At 42.8% G+C, this 25,849-nt stretch overlaps 1 protein-coding gene across 1 annotated transcript in view; it reads right to left on the bottom strand.

The window, feature by feature from the left end:
* KCNN3 (potassium calcium-activated channel subfamily N member 3) overlaps positions 1-25,849 on the bottom strand; it is a 126,256-nt gene that overhangs the window by 66,080 nt on the left and 34,327 nt on the right. Inside the window, exon 3 of the mRNA XM_066605890.1 lies at positions 15,568-15,663. Within this exon, the coding sequence (XP_066461987.1) occupies positions 15,568-15,663 (96 nt within the window). The remainder of the gene's footprint in view (positions 1-15,567; positions 15,664-25,849) is intronic.

Below are 25,849 nucleotides of genomic sequence, written 5' to 3'. Positions count from 1 at the left end.
ATAACTACTATAATACTGCTCCTATGTACAGGAATATAACTACTATAATACCGCCCCCTATGTACAAGAATATAACTACTATAATACTGCCCCCTATGTACAACAATATAACTACTATAATACTGCTCCTATGTACAAGAATATAACTACTATAATACTGCCCTCAATGTACAAGAATATAACTACTATAATACTGCTCCTATGTACAAGAATATAACTACTATAATACTGCCTCCTATGTACAAGAATATAATTACTATAATACTGCTCCCTATGTACAAGAATGTAACTACTATAATACTGCCCCCTATGTACAAGAATATAACTACTATAATACTGCTCCCTATGTACAAGAATATAATTACTATAATACTGCTCCCTATGTACAAGAATATAACTACTATAATAATGCTCCTATATACAAGAATATAACTACTATAATACTGCTCCCTATATACAAGAATATAATTACTATAATACTGCTCCCTATGTACAAGAATATAACTACTATAATACTGCTCCTGTGTACAAGAATATAACTACTATAATACTGACCCCTATGTACAAGAATATAACTACTGTAATACTGCTCATATGTACAAGAATATACCTACTATAATGCTGCCCCCTATGTACAACAATATAACTACTACCGGTATAATACTGCTCCTATGTACAAGAATATAACTACTATAATACTGCCCCTATGTACAACAATATAACTACTATAATACTGCTCCTATGTACAAGAATATACCTACTATAATGCTGCCCCCTATGTACAAGAATATAACTGCTATAATACTGCCTCCTGTGTACAAGAATATAACTACTATACTACTGTCCCCTATGTACAAGAATATAACCACTATAATAATGCCCCCTATGTACAAGAATATAACTACTACACTACTGTCCCCTACGTACAAGAATATAACTACTATAATATTGCTCCTATATACAAGAATATAATTACTATAATACTGTCCCTATGTACAAGAATATAACTACTATAATACTGCTCCTATGTGCAAGAATATAAATACTATATACTGCTCCCTATGTACAAGAATATAACTACTACAATAGTGCTCCTTATGTACAACAATATGACTACTATAATATTGCTCCTATGTACAAGAATATAACTACTATAATACTGCCCCAATGTACAAGAATATAACTACTATAATACTGCCTCCTATGTACAAGAATATAACTACTATAATACTGCCTCCTATGTACAAGAATATAACTACTATAATACTGCCCCAATGTACAAGAATATAATTACTATAATACTGCCTCCTATGTACAAGAATATAACTACTATACTACTGTCCCCTATGTACAAGAATATAACTACTATAATACTGCCTCCTATGTACAAGAATATAACTACTATAATACTGCCCCCTATGTGCAAGAATATAACTACTTAATACTACCTCATATGTGCAAGAATATACCTACTATAATACTGCCCCTTATGTACAAGAATATAACTACTATAATACTGCCCCCTACGTACAAGAATATAACTATTATAATACTGCTCCTATATACAAGAATATAACTACTATAATACTGCCCCCTACGTACAAGAATATAACTACTATAATACTGCTCCCTATATACAAGAATATAATTACTATAATACTGCTCCCTATGTACAAGAATATAACTACTATAATAGTGCTTCTATGTACAACAATATAACTACTATAATACTGCTCCTATGTACAAGAATATAACTGCTATAATACTGCCTCCTATGTACAAGAATATAACTGCTATAATACTGCCTCCTGTGTACAAGAATATAACTACTATACTACTGTCCCCTATGTACAAGAATATAACTACTATACTACTGTCCCCTATGTACAAGAATATAACTACTATAATATTGCTCCTATATACAAGAATATAACTACTATAATACTGCTCCCTATATACAAAAATATAATTACTATAATACTGTGCCTATGTAGAAGAATATAACAACTATAATACTGTCCCCTATGTGCAAGAATATAACTACTATATATTGCTCCCTATGTACAAGAATATAACTACTATAATACTGCTCCTATATACAAGAATATAATTAATATAATACTGCTACCTATGTACAAGAATATAACTAGGGATGAGCGAGTATATTCGCTAAAGCACTACTCGCTCGAGTAATTTGATTTAGCCGAGTATCTCTCTGCTCGTCCCTGAAGATTCGGGAGCCGCCGCAGCTGACAGGTGAGTCGCGGCGGGGAGCAGGGGAGAGCCGGCGGGAGAGAGGGAGAGAGAGATCTCCCCTCCGTTCCTACCCACTCTCCCCCGCAGCTTCTCGCCCCGCGCCGGCCTCCGAATCTTCAAGGACGAGCAGGTAGATACTCATCTAAAGCACATTACTCGAGCGAGTAGTGCTTTAGCGAGTATACTTGCTCATCCCTAAAAATAACTACTATAATACTGCTCCTATGTACAAGAATATAAGTACTATAATAGTGCTCCTATGTACAACAATATAACTACTATAATACTGCCCCCTATGTACAACAATATAACTACTATAATACTGCTCCTATGTACAGGAATATAACTACTATAATACCGCCCCCTATGTACAAGAATATAACTACTATAATACTGCCCCCTATGTACAACAATATAACTACTATAATACTGCTCCTATGTACAAGAATATAACTACTATAATACTGCCCTCAATGTACAAGAATATAACTACTATAATACTGCTCCTATGTACAAGAATATAACTACTATAATACTGCCTCCTATGTACAAGAATATAATTACTATAATACTGCTCCCTATGTACAAGAATGTAACTACTATAATACTGCCCCCTATGTACAAGAATATAACTACTATAATACTGCTCCCTATGTACAAGAATATAATTACTATAATACTGCTCCCTATGTACAAGAATATAACTACTATAATAATGCTCCTATATACAAGAATATAACTACTATAATACTGCTCCCTATATACAAGAATATAATTACTATAATACTGCTCCCTATGTACAAGAATATAACTACTATAATACTGCTCCTGTGTACAAGAATATAACTACTATAATACTGACCCCTATGTACAAGAATATAACTACTGTAATACTGCTCATATGTACAAGAATATACCTACTATAATGCTGCCCCCTATGTACAACAATATAACTACTACCGGTATAATACTGCTCCTATGTACAAGAATATAACTACTATAATACTGCCCCTATGTACAACAATATAACTACTATAATACTGCTCCTATGTACAAGAATATACCTACTATAATGCTGCCCCCTATGTACAAGAATATAACTGCTATAATACTGCCTCCTGTGTACAAGAATATAACTACTATACTACTGTCCCCTATGTACAAGAATATAACCACTATAATAATGCCCCTATGTACAAGAATATAACTACTACACTACTGTCCCCTACGTACAAGAATATAACTACTATAATATTGCTCCTATATACAAGAATATAATTACTATAATACTGTCCCTATGTACAAGAATATAACTACTATAATACTGCTCCTATGTGCAAGAATATAAATACTATATACTGCTCCCTATGTACAAGAATATAACTACTACAATAGTGCTCCTTATGTACAACAATATGACTACTATAATATTGCTCCTATGTACAAGAATATAACTACTATAATACTGCCCCAATGTACAAGAATATAACTACTATAATACTGCCTCCTATGTACAAGAATATAACTACTATAATACTGCCTCCTATGTACAAGAATATAACTACTATAATACTGCCCCAATGTACAAGAATATAATTACTATAATACTGCCTCCTATGTACAAGAATATAACTACTAGAATAGTGATCTTATGTACAACAATATGACTACTATCATCCCTAGTTGTAGTAAAAATTCTATACTCACCTGTCCGCAGCTGCCACCGCTTGTTCTTCCTGCATTTTTAATCCTAGTCTGCTGAAAAGCTTTAGAGCAGTGCAGGGAGAGCAAATTGCGGCTAGACACGCCCGAGCCCCAGTAGACAGGTGAGTATATATATATTTTTACTACAGCTAGGGATGATTCTTAGGAAAGGGCTTATATTTAAAGCCCTTCTCCGAAAATCACTACGGGTGTGCCGGCGTCCTATTGCTTTCAATGGGCCAACGCCATCCCAATTGAAATCAGCGGAAGAGCTTGACGCTCCAGAAGGGATAACTGGCTTTCTCATTAATTTCAATAGGAAAATTGATTTGACTTATGAGTGTTTTGGGTTAAGAGGTCCGTCACGGAACGAATTAAATGCTTAACCCAAGGCACCACTGTACTATAATACTCCTTCCTATGTACAAGAATATAACTACTATAAAACTGCTCCTATGTACAAGAATATAGCTACTATAATACTGCCCCCTATGTACAAGAATATAACTACTATAATACTGCCTCCCTATGTACAAGAATATAACTACTATAATACAGCTCATATGTACAAGAATATTACTACTATAATACTGTCCCTATGTAGAAGACTGTATCTACTATAATACTGCCCCCTATGTACAAGAATATAACTACTATAATACTGCTCCCAATGTACAAGAATATAACTACTATAATACTGCTCCTATGTACAAGAATATAGCTACTATAATATTGCCCCCTATGTACAAGAATATAAGTACTATAATACTGCCTCCTATGTACAAGAATATAACTACTATAATACTGCTACTATGTACAAGAATATTACTACTATCATACTGCTACTATGTGCAAGAATATAACTACTATAATAGTGCCCCCTATGTACAGGAATATAACCACTATAATACTGCACCTTATGTACAAGAATATAACTACTATAATACTGCCCCCTATGTACAGGAATATAACCACTATAATACTGCATCTTATGTACAAGAATATAACTACTATAATACTGCTCCTATGTACAAGAATATAACTACTATAATACTGCCCCCTATGTACAGGAATATAACCACTATAATACTGCATCTTATGTACAAGAATATAACTACTATAATACTGCTCCTATGTACAAGAATATAACTACTATAATACTGCCCCCTATGTACAAGAATATAACTACTATAATACTGCCCGTTATGTACAAGAATATAACTACTATAATACTGCTCCTATGTACAAGAATATAACTACTATAATACCGCCCCCTATGTACAAGAATATAACTACTATAATACTGCCCGCTATGTACAAGAATATAACTACTATAATACTGCCTCCTATGTACAAGAATATAACTACTATAATACCGCCCCCTATGTACAAGAATATAACTACTATAATACTGCCCCCTATGTACAAGAATATAACTACTATAATACTGCCCGCTATGTACAAGAATATAACTACTATAATACTGCCCCCTATGTACAAGAATATAACTACTATAATACTGCCCGCTATGTACAAGAATATAACTACTATAATACTGCCCCCTATGTACAAGAATATAACTACTATAATACTGCCCGCTATGTACAAGAATATAACTACTGTAATACTGCCTCCTATGTACAAGAATATAACTACTATAATACTGCCTCCTATGTACAAGAATATAACTATTATAATACTGCCCCCTATGAACAAGAATATAACTACTATAATACTGCCTCCTATGTACAAGAATATAACTACTATAATACTGCTCCTATGTACAAGAATATAACTACTATAATACTGCCCCCTATGTACAAGAATATAACTACTATAATACTGCCCGTTATGTACAAGAATATAACTACTATAATACTGCTCCTATGTACAAGAATATAACTACTATAATACCGCCCCCTATGTACAAGAATATAACTACTATAATACTGCCCACTATGTACAAGAATATAACTACTATAATACTGCCTCCTATGTACAAGAATATAACTACTATAATACCGCCCCCTATGTACAAGAATATAACTACTATAATACTGCCCCCTATGTACAAGAATATAACTACTATAATACTGCCCGCTATGTACAAGAATATAACTACTATAATACTGCCCCCTATGTACAAGAATATAACTACTATAATACTGCCCGCTATGTACAAGAATATAACTACTATAATACTGCCCCCTATGTACAAGAATATAACTACTATAATACTGCCCGCTATGTACAAGAATATAACTACTGTAATACTGCCTCCTATGTACAAGAATATAACTACTATAATACTGCCTCCTATGTACAAGAATATAACTATTATAATACTGCCCCCTATGAACAAGAATATAACTACTATAATACTGCCTCCTATGTACAAGAATATAACTACTATAATACTGCCCCCTATGTACAAGAGTATAACTACTGTAATACTGCCTCCTATGTACAAGAATATAACTACTATAATACTGCCCGCTATGTACAAGAATATAACTACTGTAATACTGCCTCCTATGTACAAGAATATAACTACTATAATACTGCTCCTATGTAGAAGAATATAACCGCTATAATACTGCCCCCTACGTACAAGAATATAACTACTATAATACTGCCTCCTATGTACAAGAATATAACTACTATAATACTGCCTCCTATGTACAAGAATATAACTACTATAATACTGCCCCCTATGAACAAGAATATAACTACTATAATACTGCCTCCTATGTACAAGAATATAACTACTATAATACTGCCCCCTATGTACAAGAATATAACTACTATAATACTGCCCCCTATGTACAAGAATATAACTACTATAATACTGCCTCCTATGTACGAAAATACTATAATGAAAACAAAGATCTGGTACCGTGTTAGCCAGTAGAGCAAAATGTGATTGTTCTCAGCAAGAGAAACCACGTAATCTTGTAGATATGATACCTTTTAATGGCTAACAAAAATACATGATGTAATAATAGCGAGCTTTCGTACCAACGCAGGGTACTTCTTCCGGCTTATGGATTGGATCTGAAGAGGCATGCATATTTATACACACTTATAACATACATACTTATGACAAGGCACAGATATGGATGTGATTGGTTCGCACTTAAAAGGAATTCTGCAAACCAGAAAACAAACTTTTTTTGTCTAGGCACTGATAGCGGAGTGAAAGTTTTATGGTCTCTAAATTACTGTTGGAGGGGGGGGGGGGAAAGGTCAACAGGCTCGAATTGTTATAAGAGATACACAAACATTTTTAGCTAAATACTGATAAGGGAGTGAATGTTTATGGTCCCTGAATTACTGTTGATGGGGGTCTTATCTGTGCAATCAAGTCTCACACTTCCCATTCATAACAACCTTTGACACGCTGAATACTGGGTTAAATTATTCCCCAGGATTTATGCGTGAATGGGAAGTGTGAGACTTGATTGCACAGATAAGACCCCCATCAACAGTAATTCAGGGACCATAAACATTCACTCCCTTATCAGTATTTAGCTAAAAATGTTTGTGTATCTCTTATAACAATTCGAGCCTGTTGACCTTTCCCCCCCCCCCTCCAACAGTAATTTAGAGACCATAAAACTTTCACTCCGCTATCAGTGCCTAGACAAAAAAAGTTTGTTTTCTGGTTTGCAGAATTCCTTTTAAGTGCGAACCAATCACATCCATATCTGTGCCTTGTCATAAGTATGTATGTTATAAGTGTGTATAAATATGCATGCCTCTTCAGATCCAATCCATAAGCCGGAAGAAGTACCCTGCGTTGGTACGAAAGCTCGCTATTATTACATCATGTATTTTTGTTAGCCATTAAAAGGTATCATATCTACAAGATTACGTGGTTTCTCTTGCTGCGAAAATACTATAATACTCCTGGTATGTGTCAGTATATACACAGTGTGGTTAGAATATTTGGAGCATTCAGGTCCTATAGGTTATGTATGCCTGAGTATTGTCGGTGTGTAATTATTCCTGTATGACATGGATCATTGTAAGATATGTAGCAATTAGCTCCTGGTAATTTCTCCTGAGCTCTAAACTCTTTCACATGAGGTGACAGAACTTTCCATGGTGTCGGTGTTTCACTACTACCTCACTTTATTGACTTGTAACTTTTAATTTAAATTCTCCTTCGGGGCCTCTTATCTGCTCACTCCTCTGCCATCACAGTTTGCTAACATTTGCCAGGGGCAAAGAAGACCCTGCGCAGGTTAGATACAGTGGCCACCTTCTAAAAATGATTAACGAAACCGAAAAATTGCAGCCGAGGCAACAGAACCCTGAATGTGGTGGTCTGCCTGTGTACTTGGTGAGGCTCCCATCCTGATTCACTGTCCTATGCAGGATCGAATATGATCACCGCAAACTATGCCCTAAAAATATTCTTCAGGAGGGGCAGATCCACCGTTAACCCCTTAAATAGGTTGTCCAGGGTTAGAAAAACATGGCTGCGTTCTTCCAAATGCAGCACCACCCTTGTCCGTGGGTTGCGTCTGGAATTACAACTCAGCTCCCATTTACTTCTAGTTTTTATTTTTTTTTACCCACTTTAAAAAAAAAAGAATCTCTTGACGTATTTGTCTGTGGGATGCTTTTTGCAGGGCGAGTTGTATTTTGCAGTGGTACTATGCAATGTACCACATAATGTACCAAAAAAACTTTAAAAAATTTCTGTGGAATAAAATGGAGAAAAAAAAATGCAATTCTGCCATCTTTGGGAGTTTTAGCTTTTATGCATTCCGGCATACATATTGAGTCAGTACGATGACGACGATATCAAATTTATGCAGATTCTTTTTGCTGTACTACTTATAAAAAACAAAATATCTTTCGAAAAAAATAAAGTGAATTACCGCCAAAATTTTTTTATCTTTCCATCAACATACGTAGTTGTGCGAGGGCTCGCTTTTTGCGGGATGCCCTGTAGTTCCTATTGCTACCATTTTAAAGTCCGTGCAACTTTTTGAACGCGTATTACATTATTTTCTTGGAGACGAGGTGACCGACAAAAGTGCAATACCTGCATTGTGTATGTTTTTTTCTGAGAACGTTCACCATGCGGTATAAATAATGCATTACTTTGATAGAACGGACTTTTACAGACGCACCAATACCAAATGTGTTTCTGAGGGTGTTTTTTAAATTATAAATATAAGAAAAGTTTTTTTTATTTTTACTATCTTTATTTTTTCTAATACTTAAAAAAAACTTTTCAAAGCTCATTTTTAGATTTGTTTTAGTCCCTCATAGGGCAGTCTTCATATGCAAATCAGCCATGGCGGTCGAAACGGCACCTCATGATCATCGCAGGGGGGGCCGTTCGAGATCCTGGAATATCGACTGGGGTGTTTAAAGGGTTAACAACCGCATTTGCGCTGATTGTGGCAGTTTCGCGTGGGTGTCAGCTGTTATAAACAGGTGGAATCTGCTGTATGTGGAGCATGATCAGCTCCCGATCTCGCCCCAAGACATACATAAGTGTGAAGGGGTTAAGTATCAACCAGGGTTCTGTGGACACTGAGATGCATTTGTTATTTCGGGATGCCACTAATCTGCAGCGTGAGATTGATTTTCTGGCGTCGCCTCAGAGTCATCATCCCCTTTATAAGAGGACAAACTCATCTTGCAAATAGATCTTCTCAGCAAGCCGAGCTCTCCAAAATCCCCGTGTTTTCCGTTGAAGTGGCGCGGAGTGACACGGAGGAGAGCCTCTTCCACCGGTTCATCAAGTGGATAATTCACCTTTTGGTTTAATACGCACACCTACACTGTATGATAGAGGGGGCACCGAAGGAAACCCTGCGCCCCAGCCGTACAGTAGCAGCCGTGTGATCTCCACAGGCCGGCTTTCTACACAGAACAATCTAATACTAGAATTAGACAGAGGTATTTGTTAGAAAGCCTTTTATATAACGGCGGCATTGTGCTGGATCGTGGGCGAGCGCAGTTTCCACGGGCCTACGCCTGCTCTGTTTTGTAAAAATGAAAGAGAACAGATTTGCAAACACCTCTCGCCCGCAATTGTGATTGATACAGGAACAGCTGGAAACGTGCGGATCACAGAGAGAGGCCCGCCATAACCAGGAGAATTTACAGCTTTTCTATAAGTAATCCCGGATGCCGTCCTGTGAAGGAGCCGCTCGGACATTGTTTGTGAGGACAACTTCTGTACCATGTAGGGCCTTAGCTAAGAAGAATGCCGCCTGCACATAACCTAGAGAAAGCGATGACATCATTGAGAATACCACCTGCATATTACCTAGAGTGGGCGATGACATCATTGAGAATACCACCTGCATATTACCTAGAGTGGGCGATGACATCACTGAGAATACCACCTGCACATTACCTAGCGAGGGCGATGACTTCACTGAGAATGCTGCCTGCACATTACTTAGAGAGGGCGATGACTTCACTGAGAATACTGCCTGCACATTACTTAGAGTGGGCGATGACATCACTGAGAATACCACCTGCACATTACCTAGCGAGGGCGATGACTTCCCTGAGAATATTGCCTGGACATTACTTAGAGAGGGCGATGACTTCACTGAGAATGCTGCCTGCACATTACCTAGAGAGGGCGATGACATCATTGAGAATACCACCTGCATATTACCTAGAGTGGGCGATGACATCACTGAGAATACCACCTGCACATTACCTAGCGAGGGCGATGACTTCACTGAGAATGCTGCCTGCACATTACTTAGAGAGGGCGATGACATCACTGAGAATACCGCCTGCACATTACCTAGAGAGGGCGAAGACTTCACTGAGAATGCTGCCTGCACATAACCTAGAGAGAGCGATGACATCACTGAGAATACCACCTGCACATTACCTAGAGTGGGCGATGACATCACTGAGAATACCACCTGCACATTACCTAGCGAGGGCGATGACTTCCCTGAGAATATTGCCTGGACATTACTTAGAGAGGGCGATGACTTCACTGAGAATGCTGCCTGCACATTACCTAGAGAGGGCGATGACTTCACTGAGAATGCTGCCTGGACATTACTTAGATGGGGGAGATGACATCACTGAGAATACCACCTGCACATTACCTAGAGAGGGCAATGACATCACTATGAATACCGCCTGCACATTACCTAGAGAGGGAGATGACATCAGTAAGAATACCGCCTGCATATTACCTAGAGAGGGTGATGACATCACTGAGAATGCCACCTATTCATCACTAGAGAGCAGTGGTAACATCACTGAGAATGCCGCCTATCCATTCACTAGACAGCAGTGGTGACATCACTGACGATGCCGCTTGTCTGTCAGTAGCAGCAGTGATGGCTGACCACATCACACTATTATTATGAGCCAGTTGCTCGAGCTACTCGATGATCGTAATCCATGCACAGAGTATTCCTGAGTCAGACCCGTCATCCTCGGATTAGACGTTGGTCTCCCAGTTGGGACATAACTTTGCCCTGCAGGCTGTTGATAGATGGATGAGGTTTATCCTCTGATCCTTCACTGTCCTGACTCATTCATAGGAGACCAGAGATCCCTAAATCTTGAGCGGAGCCCCCTGAAGGATCAATGAGGGCAGAATAATTTACAGGGGAGGTGTCTGCCAGTTCTCAGTGTCCTGTAACTGCTGCCAAATGTCCTGTACCCATCCTGCTCCTCTAAAATAAATAGTCTGACGAAGGCTCTTGGCTCCAATCTACCGAGAACAGAACTCTGTAATACTCATAGCAGCCTTCATCATGTCACCTTGTCTGAAGATCCTTAGATGAGACAACTATTTATAAAGGATAACAATGTCTTCCAAACAATTAGAAGTGAAATGGTACTCTATACCAGAAGATACCCAGGTTATACCAGCTGTATATATCCAATTATATATAAAAGATACCCAAAGTATGCCAACATGCTTCAGATAACTTTATACACGGAGATGTATAACATACCAGCTGTGCATATATAATCGTATACAGAAGATACCCAGGTTATACCAAAATGCTTCAGATGACTTTATACAGGGAGATGTATAACTTATACCAGTTGTACATATACAATTATATACTGAAGATGCCCAGGTTATACCAGCATGCTCCATATCATTATATACAGAGAGATGTATAACTTATACTAGCTGTACATATACAATTATATACTGAAGATGCCCAGGTTATACCAACATGCTCCATATCACTATATATAGAATGGGGCTTTACTTTTACCAGCCGATCTCGCCTTTGCACATATGGACGGGCTGGTAGGAGTGAAATAACGGGTTGGCAGCATACAGACATTACAAACAATGTACTGCTATATATAACCCAGTGCACAGCTGTGTGTGATTATTCATACACTCCATCTATGTCTTCATATGCCATGTGACCAACACCGGCCCATGCATAGAGGACATGCTATGTCGAGGTCATGGCGGCGAGGTGAAGGAAGTGTTTCAGCAAGTCACATTGTCTAAGAAAGGAGTCTAAGTACCAATACAGAAATACTTCAAAGCCTGGGATCTGGGGCCTGCTGTGTCCCCCGGGGGCACATATTTAGGTTGAAGACAGGGGCCATCTTGAGTTCACTTCTAGAATAAGCGTTTAAGGACATCTTTGAGTAATGACTGGGTCTGAACAAAGCCAAGGAGTGGGCAACTGACCACCTAAAACACTCCGTACATTATTGGGTTGATTTTTTGATGTATTTAATACATACCGTACATGGCAAGCTGTCAGAGGAAGGAATTATAGGACAGCTACAGGCGTTCAGGGGGGATTATGGAATTGATACAGTCGTTGAGGAGCAGAAGATTATAGGACAAGTAAAGGGAAGGGATTATAGGATAGTTACAGTCGCTTAGGGCGAGGAATATATATTTGAAAGGTACAGGTAATGGAAGTCAAATTATTGTGAAAGACATTTTAGAAGAGTTACAGTCCGATAAAGTCTGAAATTGTTATAAATAACATTTAAATTGTAGGACACATACAGGATCAAGCGATATAGGGCAAGTAGAAGCAATGAGGAAAAGGGATTATGGTACAAGTACAGGCACTAAGGGACAAGCAATATAACATATGGACAGGCGCAGAGAAAAAAGGATTATAGGACTAAAACAAGCAAGTACTATTGTACAAGTACAGGCGGTGAGAGACAAGGATTATTGGAAAAGTAAAGGCAGTGAGGAACAAGGAATATAGGACAAGTACAGGTGGTGAGGAACAAGGATTATAGGACAAGTACAGGCGGTGAGGAACAAGGAATATAGGACAAGTACAGGCAGTGAGGAACAAGGAATATAGGACAAGTACAGGCAGTGAGGAGCAAAGAATATAGGACAGGCGGTGAGGAACAAGGATTGTAGGACAAGTACAGGCGGTGAGGAGCAAGGAATGTAGGATAGCTACAGGGGTGAGGAACAAGGATTATTGGACGAGTTCAGGTGGTGAGGAACAAGGAACATAGGAGAAGTACGGGCGGTGAGGAGCAAGGATTATAGGACAAGTACAGGCGGTGAGGAGCAAGCACTATAGGACAAGTACAGGCGGTGAGGAACAAGGAATATAGGACCGGCGGTGAGGAGCAAGTAATATAGGACAAGTACAGGTGGTGAAGGTATAGGATTGAATAACAAGTACACAGGGTTTGGGGGAAGGATTAGAACAAGTACAGACAGAGAAGGGCAAGGTCTACAGGTCTACTGCTACATGGGATTTTAGCACAAGAAAAGGTTAACAGGATAATAAGGCAGCTACAGACAGTGAGGGCAGGGACTGCATGGTAGATATGCAAAGCCAGGAATAGTATAGGCAGTGATTGGTGGGATTCTAGGACTGTTACAATGGTATATAGCATGTCTAGGACATAAATTATGGACTAGGTACAGTCATTGGGGAAAATAGTAATAGGGCAGCTACAGGCAGATAGGGTCAGGAAGTATTATAGATTTAGCGCCCCGGAGTTGTCACTACAAAAATGTTGTATTTAGTTTATTAATATGGTTATGTTCCTTTAAGAAATGTACTAGTATGGAGTTATTGATTGGAGGACCAATACGTCCCAATCAGTGGATAAGACTAGCCCCCTGTTCATTGGAGGACCCAGAGTCCTTAAATAGCCCCACCCAATTCAAGAAAGTTCAGTTGTTATTCAGAAATTAGAGAGTTCAGTCAGTTAGCAAGTGATTAAGATAGAGTGCAGTGGTGAAGGAGAGCTGTATGGCCTCCTGCACACGGGCGGGACGGACCCTGCATGCGTGATTCCCGCAGTGGATTTCGTCTCTCGGCCGGTGACCCTTGTGTACCTGTCCAGTGGCTCTGCACAGCACTGTGGATATGCCGTCCGGCACTCCGTCGCACATATGCAGTAATCCCCGTGCTTAGGAGTGACGAGGATCCCGCAATACTTCCGCAGCTTCCGGCCATGCGTAACCTGCACAAAATTGCAACATGCTGAGATTTATTCTCTGCGAGCGGAAAATCACAATTAATTTTTGCTTGTGGAGATGAAATGGCGTTTTGCCATTGAATACTATGGGCTGTATCTGCTGTGGAGTCCGGATGCGGACACCCACCGGGGACTCTGCAATGCAAATAAGCCCATGTGCAGGAGGCCTAAGGAATAGCAGGAAGATTAAAAATAAGAAAGCGATAAGAACAGGAGGAAAGCTGGATAAAGGACAGCTAGAGACAGTTTCATCCCTAAATCTGAGGAAAGAGGAGTTAAGGTACAAGATACAATGTATTATACTGAGAGCGGTATCTCCAGTCACCAAACTCTGGATTCTCATGTGCGGGAATTGGACGTTGGCTTGTATGCCTGGTACTACAATAAAAGTGAGTTTTCCTGTTTTCCCCCTTACCCCGACTCCTGCAACTCCTTCCCGCGAGGAAACATCTGCACTACGTAGCATCCTACACCGCCCTCCAGGAGCCAGGACCACAACCACCATCAACCATAAACTTTGGACCGGGTAGTAGTGCAACCACCAAGCTGCCCCTCACTCTGGTCTGCTGCAGACTGGCGTCACGAACTACAACCACCATTACTATGAGGCCAGGCTCCCACAACCGCATGCGCAAAATGCTGTGTAAGCCACACACCGTTTTAATGTCGTGGAGCTGCCGGTGACCCGGCCTATTGCCACGTATGGCAGCAAAATTCTACTGCAAGTGGCAGCGTATCTCACGCACGTTGTTATGCGCAGTCCACCTGTTTTTGTTTAAATTTCCTGTGCCGTCACTTCGCAACGCCGCGTATACACACATGGGCTCTTGAGTGCATAATATGCCGCAAAATACAACATGCTGCGTTCTTTTTTGCGCTAGTATATTACGCAACTCCTACACACTAATGCCAGTGGAACTGCATATGGCAATGCATTCGATAGCTTGCAAATTACCGAGTATCATGCATGCACACATACAGCGCACGCGTAATATGCGGTAATCATGCGCTCATGTGAGCCCGGCCTATGTAGCATAGCAGATGGGAGTCAAAGTACATTTGACCAACTTATGAAACATGGCATGTGATGAAGGGACAGAAATGACAAGACAGGTGTTGCGGACATATAACACGGTCACCTACCTGCACCTCCCGTGCGTGATAAGCGATGATCAATCCCAGCAGAATGATGGATGATAAACTTATAAGGCATTTCAGGGCCAGAGAAAACATTGAATCCTGTAAGGGAAAAAGAAAGTGTGAGGATGAGGCGCAATAAGGAATTGTGTACCGTATACATGTACTGGAGCAGGGACCTAGTATACAGATACACAGCGGGGTGGATGGACTGCGCACCGTATACATAGACTGGAGCAGGGACCTAGTATACAGATACACAGCAGGGTGGATGGACTGCGCACCGTATACATGTACTAGAGCAGGGACCTAGTATACAGATACACAGCAGGGTGGATGGACCGCGCACCGTATACATGTACTGGAACAGGGACCTAGTATACACATACACAGCAGGGCGGATGGACCGCGCACCGTATACATGTACTGGAGCAGGGACCTAGGATACAGATACACAGTAGGGTGGATGGACCGCGCACCGTATACATGTACTGGAGCAGGGACCTAGTATACAGATACACAGCGGGGTGGATGGACTGAGCCCCGTATACATGTACTGGAGCAGGGACCTAGTATACAGATACACAGCGGGGTGGATGGACCGCGCACCGTATACATGTACTGGAACAGGGACCTAGTATACACATACACAGCAGGGCGGATGGACCGCGCACCTTATACATGTACTGGAGCAGGGACCTAGTATACAGATACACAGCAGGGTGGATGGACCGCGCACCGTATACATGTACTGGAGCAGGGACCTAGTATACAGATACACAGCAGGGTGGATGGACCACGCACCGTATACATGTACTGGAGCAGGGACCTAGTATACAGATACACAGCCAGGTGGATGGACCGCACACCGTATACATGTACTGGAGCAGGGACCTAGTATACAGATACACAGCAGGGTGGATGGACCGCGCATCGTATACATGTACTGGAGCAGGGACCTAGTATACAGATACACAGCGGGGAGGATGGATCACGCACCGTATACATGTACTAGAGCCGGGTCCTAGTATACAGATACACAGCAGGGTGGATGGACCGCGCACCGTATAATGTACTAGAGCCGGGTCCTAGTATACAGATACACAGCGGGGAGGATGGACCGCGCACCGTATACATGTACTAGAGTCGGGTCCTAGTATACAGATACACAGCAGGGTGGATGGACCGCGCACCGTATAATGTACTAGAGCCGGGTCCTAGTATACAGATACACAGCGGGGTGGATGGACCGCGCACCGTATACATGTACTGGAGCCGGGTCCTAGTATACAGATACACAGCGGGGAGGATGGACCGCACACCGTATACATGTACTGGAGCAGGGACCTAGTATACAGATACACAGCGGGGTGGATGGACCGCGCACCGTATACATGTACTGGAGCCGGGTCCTAGTATACAGATACACAGCGGGGTGGATGGACCGCGCACCATATACATGTACTAGAGCCGGGTCCTAGTATACAGATACACAGCAGGGTGGATGGACTGCGCACCATATACATGTACTAGAACCGGGTCCTAGTATACAGATACACAGCGGGGTGGATGGACCGCGCACCGTATACATGTACTAGAGCCGGGTCCTAGTATACAGATACACAGCAGGGTGGATGGACCGCGCACCATATACATGTACTAGAGCCGGGTCCTAGTATACAGATACACAGCGGGGTGGATGGACCGCGCACCGTATAATGTACTAGAGCCGGGTCCTAGTATACAGATACACAGCGGGGTGGATGGACCGCGCACCATATACATGTACTAGAGCCGGGTCCTAGTATACAGATACACAGCGGGGTGGATGGACCGCGCACCGTATACATGTACTAGAGCCGGGTCCTAGTATACAGATACACAGCAGGGTGGATGGACCGCGCACCATATACATGTACTAGAGCCGGGTCCTAGTATACAGATACACAGCGGGGTGGATGGACCGCGCACCGTATAATGTACTAGAGCCGGGTCCTAGTATACAGATACACAGCGGGGTGGATGGACCGCGCACCGTATACATGTACTAGAGCCGGGTCCTAGTATACAGATACACAGCAGGGTGGATGGACCGCGCACCGTATACATGTACTGGAGCAGGGACCTAGTATACAAATACACAGCAGGGCGGATGGACCGCGCACCGTATACATGTACTGGAGCAGGGACCTAGTATATAGATACACAGCAGGGTGGATGGACCGCGCACCATATACATGTACTAGAGCCGGGTCCTAGTATACAGATACACAGCGGGGTGGATGGACCGCGCACCGTATAATGTACTAGAGCCGGGTCCTAGTATACAGATACACAGCGGGGTGGATGGACCGCGCACCATATACATGTACTAGAGCCGGGTCCTAGTATACAGATACACAGCAGGGTGGATGGATCGCTGCAGAGAGAACTACATGCAAACCTAAATGGAAGCTAGAATGGCAGCCATTTTGCTTGTCACATGACCAGGTTGTATGTGACATAACAGGTTGATCAACCCCGATGTGAGCAGTAATAAGGTGAAATACATCTGTAAAACCCAGATTATATACACCGTGCACGCAGCACTGATCGCCACAAGCCCTATTCTAGTATTCAGCTATCAACCTGTCAATGAAATGAATCTCAGCTTGCGGCCCCGACTGCTACCCTCTAAGAAACACGTCCACCAGGACAAGCGGATAATATGCATCACCGGCATCAATATCCATCTGCAAGCTGACTACACAATACAAGTTATGCCCAAGTTATACCAGCGTACTCCACATCACCATATAAAGGGAAATGTATAATTTATACCAGTTGTATATATATATATATATATATATATATATATATATATATATATCATTATATACAGGAAATACCCAGGTTATACCAGCATGCTCCACATCACTATATACAGGGAGTTGTATAACTTATAACGGTCACAAATATATAATTATATACAGGAGATACCCAGGTCATACCACCATGCTCCACATCACTATATACAGGGAGATGTATAACTTATACGAGCTGCATATATGTAATTATATACAGGAGGTACCCAGGTTATAGCACCATGGCCCATATCACTCTATACATAATATATAAGATAACATCTATAAATATCTAATTATATGCAGGAGATATCTAGGTATACTAGCATGATTCACATTACTATATACAGGGAGATGTATAACTCATGCCAGCTGTATATACATAATTATATACAGGAGATACCCAGGTTATACCAACATGCTCCATATCACTATATACAGGATATATAACTTATACCATCTGTACATACATAATTATATAGAGAAGATACCCAGGTTATAACTTATGCCAGCTATACATATATAATTATATACAGGAGATACCCAAATTGTATCAGCATGCTCGCTCTCTCTGTCTCTCTCTCACACTGACTCACTAACTCACTAACTGACTAACTCACCACTAATTCTCTAACTTCCCGATGTCGCACAAACATGAAATTTGGCATGACCATTCTTTAGGTCCTAAATGGGAAGAGTAAAGGGGTCACAACTTGATTATTCAATGTTAAGTGCAAAAGTATTGACACCCCTGTGTAATGTACCAAATCTAATTCTCTAACTTCCCGATGTTGTACAAACATGAAATTTAGCACGACCATTCTTTAGGTCCTAAAAAGGAAAAGTTGAAGGTCACAACTCGATTATTCCAAGCTAAGTGCAAACGTATTGGAACCCCTATGTAATGTTACCTCCCAGTGTCATACAAACATGAAATTTGGCACTACCATTCTTTAGGTCTTCAAAAGGAAAAGTTTAGGGGTCACAACTTGATTATTCAATGCTAAGTGCGAAAGTATTTGCACCCCTATGTAATGTAAGTTCACGGGGTTGTATAAAGATGAAATTTGGCACGACTATTTTTTAGGCCCTAAAAAGGAAAAGTAAAGGGGTCACAACTTAGTTATTCAATGTTAAGTGCAAAAGTTTTAGCACCCCTCTGTAATGTACCCAATCTAATTCTCTAACTTCTCGGTGTCATACAAACATAAAATTTTGCACAACCATTCTTTTAGGTCCTAAATAGGAAAAGTAAAGGGGTCACAACTCAATTATTTAATGCTAAGCACAAAAGTATTGGCACCCCTATGTAATATAACTTCCCAGTGTCGTACAAACATGAAAGTTGGCACGACCGTTCTTTAGGTCTTAAATAGGAAAAGTGAAATGTTTACAACACGATTATTCAACGCTAAGTGCAAAAGTATTGGCACCCCTATGTAACGTACCAAATCTAATTCTCTAACTTTCCGGTGTCGTACAAGTGTAAAATTTTGCACAAGCATTTTTTAGGTCCTAAATAGCAAAAGTAAAGGGGTCACAACTCACTTATTCAATGCTAATTGTAAAAGTAAGTGCACCCCTATGTAATGTGTATTCACTAAGGAAAAAGAAATGTCACACAAGATGCAGAGGGATAAAACGAACCCTCTGCAAAATATCACTTGCCTAACTCAGGAGGAAGTGCAGAGCCGGTTAAAAAGTTTAAAATTGACAAATTGCCAGGCCCAGATGGAATACACCCAAGGCTTCTAAAGGGAACTAAGATAGACAGACCACTATTTCTTATATTTAGGACTCTATTGAGAACGGGGTTGTACCACTGGATTGGTGTACTGCCAGTGTAGTTCCAATATACAAAAAGAGGTCAAGAAGGGAACCTGGTAACTACAGGCTGGTAAGTCTCACTTCAATAATTGGAAAAATATTTGAGGGGTTTCTGAGAGATGCCATCCTGGAATTCCTACAGGAAAACAATGGTATAGCACCTCATCAGCATGGGTTCATGAGGAGTCAATCATGTCAGACCAATTTGATCAGCTTCTACAATGAAGTAGGTTCTAGGCTGGACCTGGGAGAGTCTATTGATCTTGTATATCTGGATTTCTCTAAAGAATTTGACACCGTGCCACATAATAGGCTAATATATAAAATGAGACAGCTCGGTCTGGGGGAAAATGTGTGTATGTGGGTAAGGAACTGGATAGCAGATAGAAAGCAGAGGGTGATAATAAATGAATCGTACTCTGATTGGGCCACCATTGCTAGTGGGTTCCACAGGGTTCAGTATTAGGCCCCATTCTGTTCAATATATTTATCAATGACCTGATAGAGGGGCTGCACAGTAAAATATCAATATTTGCAAATGATACAAAATTATACAAGATAATTAATACAACGGCGGACAATGTGCGGCTACAAAAGGACCTAGATAAGTTGGGGGCTTGGGCAGAAAAATGGCAAATAAAGTTCAATATTAATAAATGTAAGGTTATGCACATTGGCAGGAGAAATGGATGTCACCAATATACAGTAAATGGGGTACTGCCAGGGATAAGTGATATGGAAAAAGACCTGGGAATACTAGTGGACTGTAGATTTAACTGAAGCAATCAATGCCAGTCAGCTGCTGCAAAATTGTTGGGGTGCATTGAAAAGAGGCATATGGGCGAGGGACAAGAACATTATTCTTCCACTATATAAGGCACTTGTCAGGCCTCACATGGGATACTGTGTACAGTTCTGGACATCGGTGCTCAGGAAAGATGTTTCAGTGCTTGAGGGGGTACAAAGAAGGGCAACTACATTAATAAACAGAATGGGAGGACTGGAATACCCAGAGAGGCTATCAAAATTGGGATTATTCACCCTGGGAAAAAGACGGTTAAGTGGCAAATAACTATGTATAAATACATTAGGGGACAATACAAGGATCTCTCCCATTATCTGTTTATACACAGTCCTGCGACTGTAACAAGAGGGCATCCGCTACGTCTAGAGGAAAGAAGGTTTCATCACCAACACAGAAGGGAGTTCTTTACTGTAAAAGCAGTGAGATTATGGAACTCGCTGCCTGAGGACGTGGTGATGGCAAAATCCATAGAGGAGTTTAAGAAGGGACTGGATGCCTTCCTAGAGCGCTATGATATTACAGGATAAAGACATTAAATAACCAGCGGGGTTGTTGATCTGGGTCTTGGAGTCAGGTAGGAACTACCAAACATTGATCCAGGGATTATTCTAACTGCCATTATGGAGGTGGGAAGAAATTTTTCCCCCAAATGGGCTAATTGGCATCTGCCTCATTGGGTTTTTTTTGCCTCCCCCTGGATCAACAAGGGGGTGTAAACAGGTTGAACTAGTTATCTCCCTTCAGCCTAACATACTATGCTTACTTTTTCTATTTACGACCTAAAGAATGGTTGTGCCAAATTTAATGTTTGTACAACACTGGGAAGTTAAAGAGTTATTGGCGAGTCAATCAGTGAGAGCTTTTGCTTTTATATATATATATATATATATATATATATACACGGGAGATAGCCAGGGTATGCCACCATGCTCCATATCACTATATACAAGAAGTTGTCTGGTATAATCTGGTCTGTTGTGGTGCTCAAAACCTACAGCCTCACCCTCTACCACGCCAGACAAGTCTACTTCACCTCTCTCGTCTCCTCACTATTGCACAACCCTAAATGGCTCTTTGATACTTTTCTCTACCTTCTCAGCCATAAAACAGTGGCCCCCTGGTGACGGATCTCAGTGCTGTAAAGTTGGCTGCCTACTTCAAAAAGAAAATTGATGACATCCGTCAGGAAATAACTTCCCAATCCCAAACTAGCCCTGACACTAGTCTTGTCAGCACTGCATCTAGCTCCTGCTCACGGTCTGTACTCAGACCAACGACAGAGGAAGTCTCCAAATTACTCTTCTCTGCTCGCCCCACCACTTGTGCTAGTGACCTTCTCCCCTCACCCCTCCTCCAGTCCCTCTCCCCAGTGGTCATCTCCCATCTCACCACTATATTCAACCTCTCCATGACCTCTGGCATCTTTCCCTCTCTTTCAAACACGCCATCATATCCCCAGACTCTGGACGCGACTGATGCTGCCAACTACTGACCCATCTCAAACCTCCCCTTCATCTCCAAACTACTAGAATGCCTAGTTTACTCCCGCTTTGTAAGCTATCTGTCAGAGAACTCTCTCCTAGACCCCCTACAGTCTGGCCTCCGACCCCAACACTCGACAGAAACTGCCCGTACAAGGGTATCCAACAACCTACTGACAGCCAAATCAAGGGGCGATTCCTCCCTACTGAAACTTCTTGACCTCTCCGTTGCATTTGACACTGTTGACCACAAACTCCTCCTCAGTATGCTTCGCTCCATCGGCCTAAAGGACACTGCTCTCTCCTGGTTCTCCTCCTACCTATCTGACTGCTCTTTCAGCGTCTCCTTTGCTGGCTCTACCTCTCCTTCTCTTCCCCTTGCTGTTGGGGTCCCCCAGGGCTCGGTCCTCGGCCCCCTCATTCTCTCTATCTACACAGCCCCTTTTGGACAAGCCATCAGGAGATTTGGCCTCCAATACTAACTCTATGCTGACGACACCCAGCTATACACCTCTTCCCGTGACATCTCTGCACCTTTCCTCCCAAATATCACCGACTGTCTGTCCGCTGTCTCTAACACTATGTCCTCTCTCTACCTAAAACGAAACCTCTCTAAGGGCGCCCACCCACTGGCGTTTGCGTTTTCCGCGGGGAAAAAAACGCAGCGTTTTCGCCGCGTTTCCCGCGATTTTTCCGCGCGTTTTTCGCGGCTTTTCCATTAATTTCCATTGACTTTCATGGGTGCATTAGGAGAAAAATAAGGACACATATGCAACTGACAGTTCCTATGTTAAAAACGCAAACGCAACGCAAAAAAAACGCCAGTGGACAGGAACACATGTTATCTCTATGCCTGTGCAGGAAAAACGCAAAACGCAGGTAAAAAAGCGCCAGTGGGTGCTCGCCCTAAAACTGACTTATTGGTATTTCCACCCTCCACTAACCGACCTCATCCTGACATCTCCATCTCAGTGTGTGGCGCCACCATAACACCCAGACAGCACGCCCACTGCCTTCGGGTCATATTCGACTCCGATCTCTCATTTACCCCCTACATCCAATCTCTTGCCCCAACATGTCAGCTTCACCTAAAGAATCTGCTCTTTTCTCACTGTAGACACACTAAAAACGCTTACTGTTGCCCTCATCCACTCACGGCTCGATCATTGCAACTCGTTGCTGATCGGCCTCCCCTGCACCAGACTCTACCCTCTCCAATCCATCCTGAATGCAGCAGCCAGGCTCATCTTCCTGTCCAGCTGCTACTCGGACGCCTCTGCCCTGTGCCAGTCACTGCACTGGCTGCCCGTTAAATACAGAATACAATTTAAACTCACTACCTTCATCCATAAAGCCCTCCACAGCGCAGCACCCCCCTATATCGCCTCCCTCATCTCAATCCATCACCCAGCCCGGGCTCTCCGCTCTGCTAACGAAACTAGACTGTGCACCCCTCTAATTCGAACTTCTCATTCCCGCCTCCAAGACTTCTCCAGAGCAGCAAAGGCTACCCGAGCAATCCAGGACTGAAAAACTTCAGGCGTGCTCTAAAAACGCACCTCTTCAGGGAGGCATACCGCATTCCCTAAACAAACCCCTCTGTACTCCGCCTGATAACATGCTCCCTGACCTACTGACTGCAATCCCTGCTAGCCATCATAAACCGCTCTTGCAGTCATAACGATTCTGCCGTCACACGACTAAATGTCTGACCATTGTCTGTATAGCATCCCTCACTCTCCACCCCGCCATACCGTGCACATCTCCAGCCCTTTACCTTCTGTATCACCCCATTACTTGTAGTATGTAAGCTCGTTGGAGCAGGACCCTCACCCCTATTGTTTCCATCAACTGATTGAGGAACAGCAAAGTGTCTAACGAAGCTGTGGGGGACTGGGAGGCGGGGCTAACAAGATGGAGAGGAAGGAAGCGACCAAGGGAAGGGTTAGAGGGATACGAGAGAGAGAGGGAGGAAGAGGAGGAGTCAGTGCTCAGAAGGAGAAAGAAGAGAGAAGTCGCACCAGGAGAGGTCTGCAAGCAAGACTGAAGATGGAGCATCTCGCACAACAAATTCGTAAAGCTGTGGCCAGCCAGGGTCCCCAGTGGCTCATGAAGATGGCCGGAGAGCTCCGAACGGCGGCGGCGGTGGTACCGGAGATGAGAGCGGAGGAAGAGCCACCGGCGGAGTGCGGCGGCACAGAACCACGTGGGAGGCCGCAAAGAAGAAGGCAACCACCGGCAAGGTTAAGCCCCAGCCCAGCGCCGAAGAAAGGGGGCAGAAGCAGCCCAAGAGCAGCGGGAGCGAGCGGGAGTGGTAAGTCCAGCGCGGGCAAGGGGAATCCCGTGGCGGTGCAGGAGGTCATGGCGAAGGAGAGGGAGAGCGGGACACGTGTCTCCCTCAACAGGCGGAGGGATCTGCGAGCCGGAAATAGTACCGGCGGGAGGCCTGCACTTCGGAAGGAGGCCACAAGGGGCTACGGGAGCGAGTCCCTGTTCAGCCCGGAGGATCTTAGCGGAGGGGAGGGAGAGCTAAGCGGAGGTAGCGGGAGGGAAAGGGGGGGGGTCGGATGGCAAAGAGAGGCGTTAGGAGGCTAAATAGAAGGGAGGGTAGGGATAGTGAGGACAGTGCAGGCAGCATAGTTTACATGAGAAGTGGGCTTGGGGCGTTGGCAACAGCCCCTCTGCCTGAAGAGGGGAGGGGGGGAGGGAGGGGGCGTTTTGTGCAGCAGCAGGCAACAGCGGCATTAGGGGCATCCGGCGGATGGCAGGGCGCCCGACACGAGCGGCACACAGGCGGGCGCTCACCGGGCAGCTCGGCAAGGGAGCGAGCAAGTTGGCGCACCAGGGAGGAACAAGCAGCGGGGCAAGGTAAGTATGGCAGAAGCGAAAAAGGGGCGCAGCGGGTTAGGGCAGGCAGAAGAGCGCGGGTAGCTACGAGCTCTTCAGTGTCTCCAGAGGATGAGGGTCGGAAAAGGAAGGCCCCTTTACTGGACGCACAGAGAAGGGCAGGAGCGGCGGTTGCATACGATAGGCGCAGCGGCCGGGAGCGGGACGCTCGGGCTTCACGCGATACTTCATCTCTCTCGCCGGCTTCTTCCGCAGATAATAGGTACATCCCCCGCAGTAGCAGGCACAATATGGCATCTTCGGCCGGTAGGGCATCCAGTGCGCAGAGCCAGAGGAGCCGTGGTGTCACCCATGATTTGGGCACGGAACGACACGCAGGCCAGAGGCGGGATCGTACATCAACGCCACCCGGCCCGAGCTTCCTCTTGGCGGGACCAGGGAGGAACAAGGCGGGTGAGTCACATTACAGGAATGTTTGGGATGTA

Source organism: Eleutherodactylus coqui, chromosome 6, assembly GCF_035609145.1.
Source record: "Eleutherodactylus coqui strain aEleCoq1 chromosome 6, aEleCoq1.hap1, whole genome shotgun sequence".
NCBI classification, from domain to species: domain Eukaryota; kingdom Metazoa; phylum Chordata; class Amphibia; order Anura; family Eleutherodactylidae; genus Eleutherodactylus; species Eleutherodactylus coqui.
This window is presented reverse-complemented; position numbering and strand designations above follow the sequence as displayed.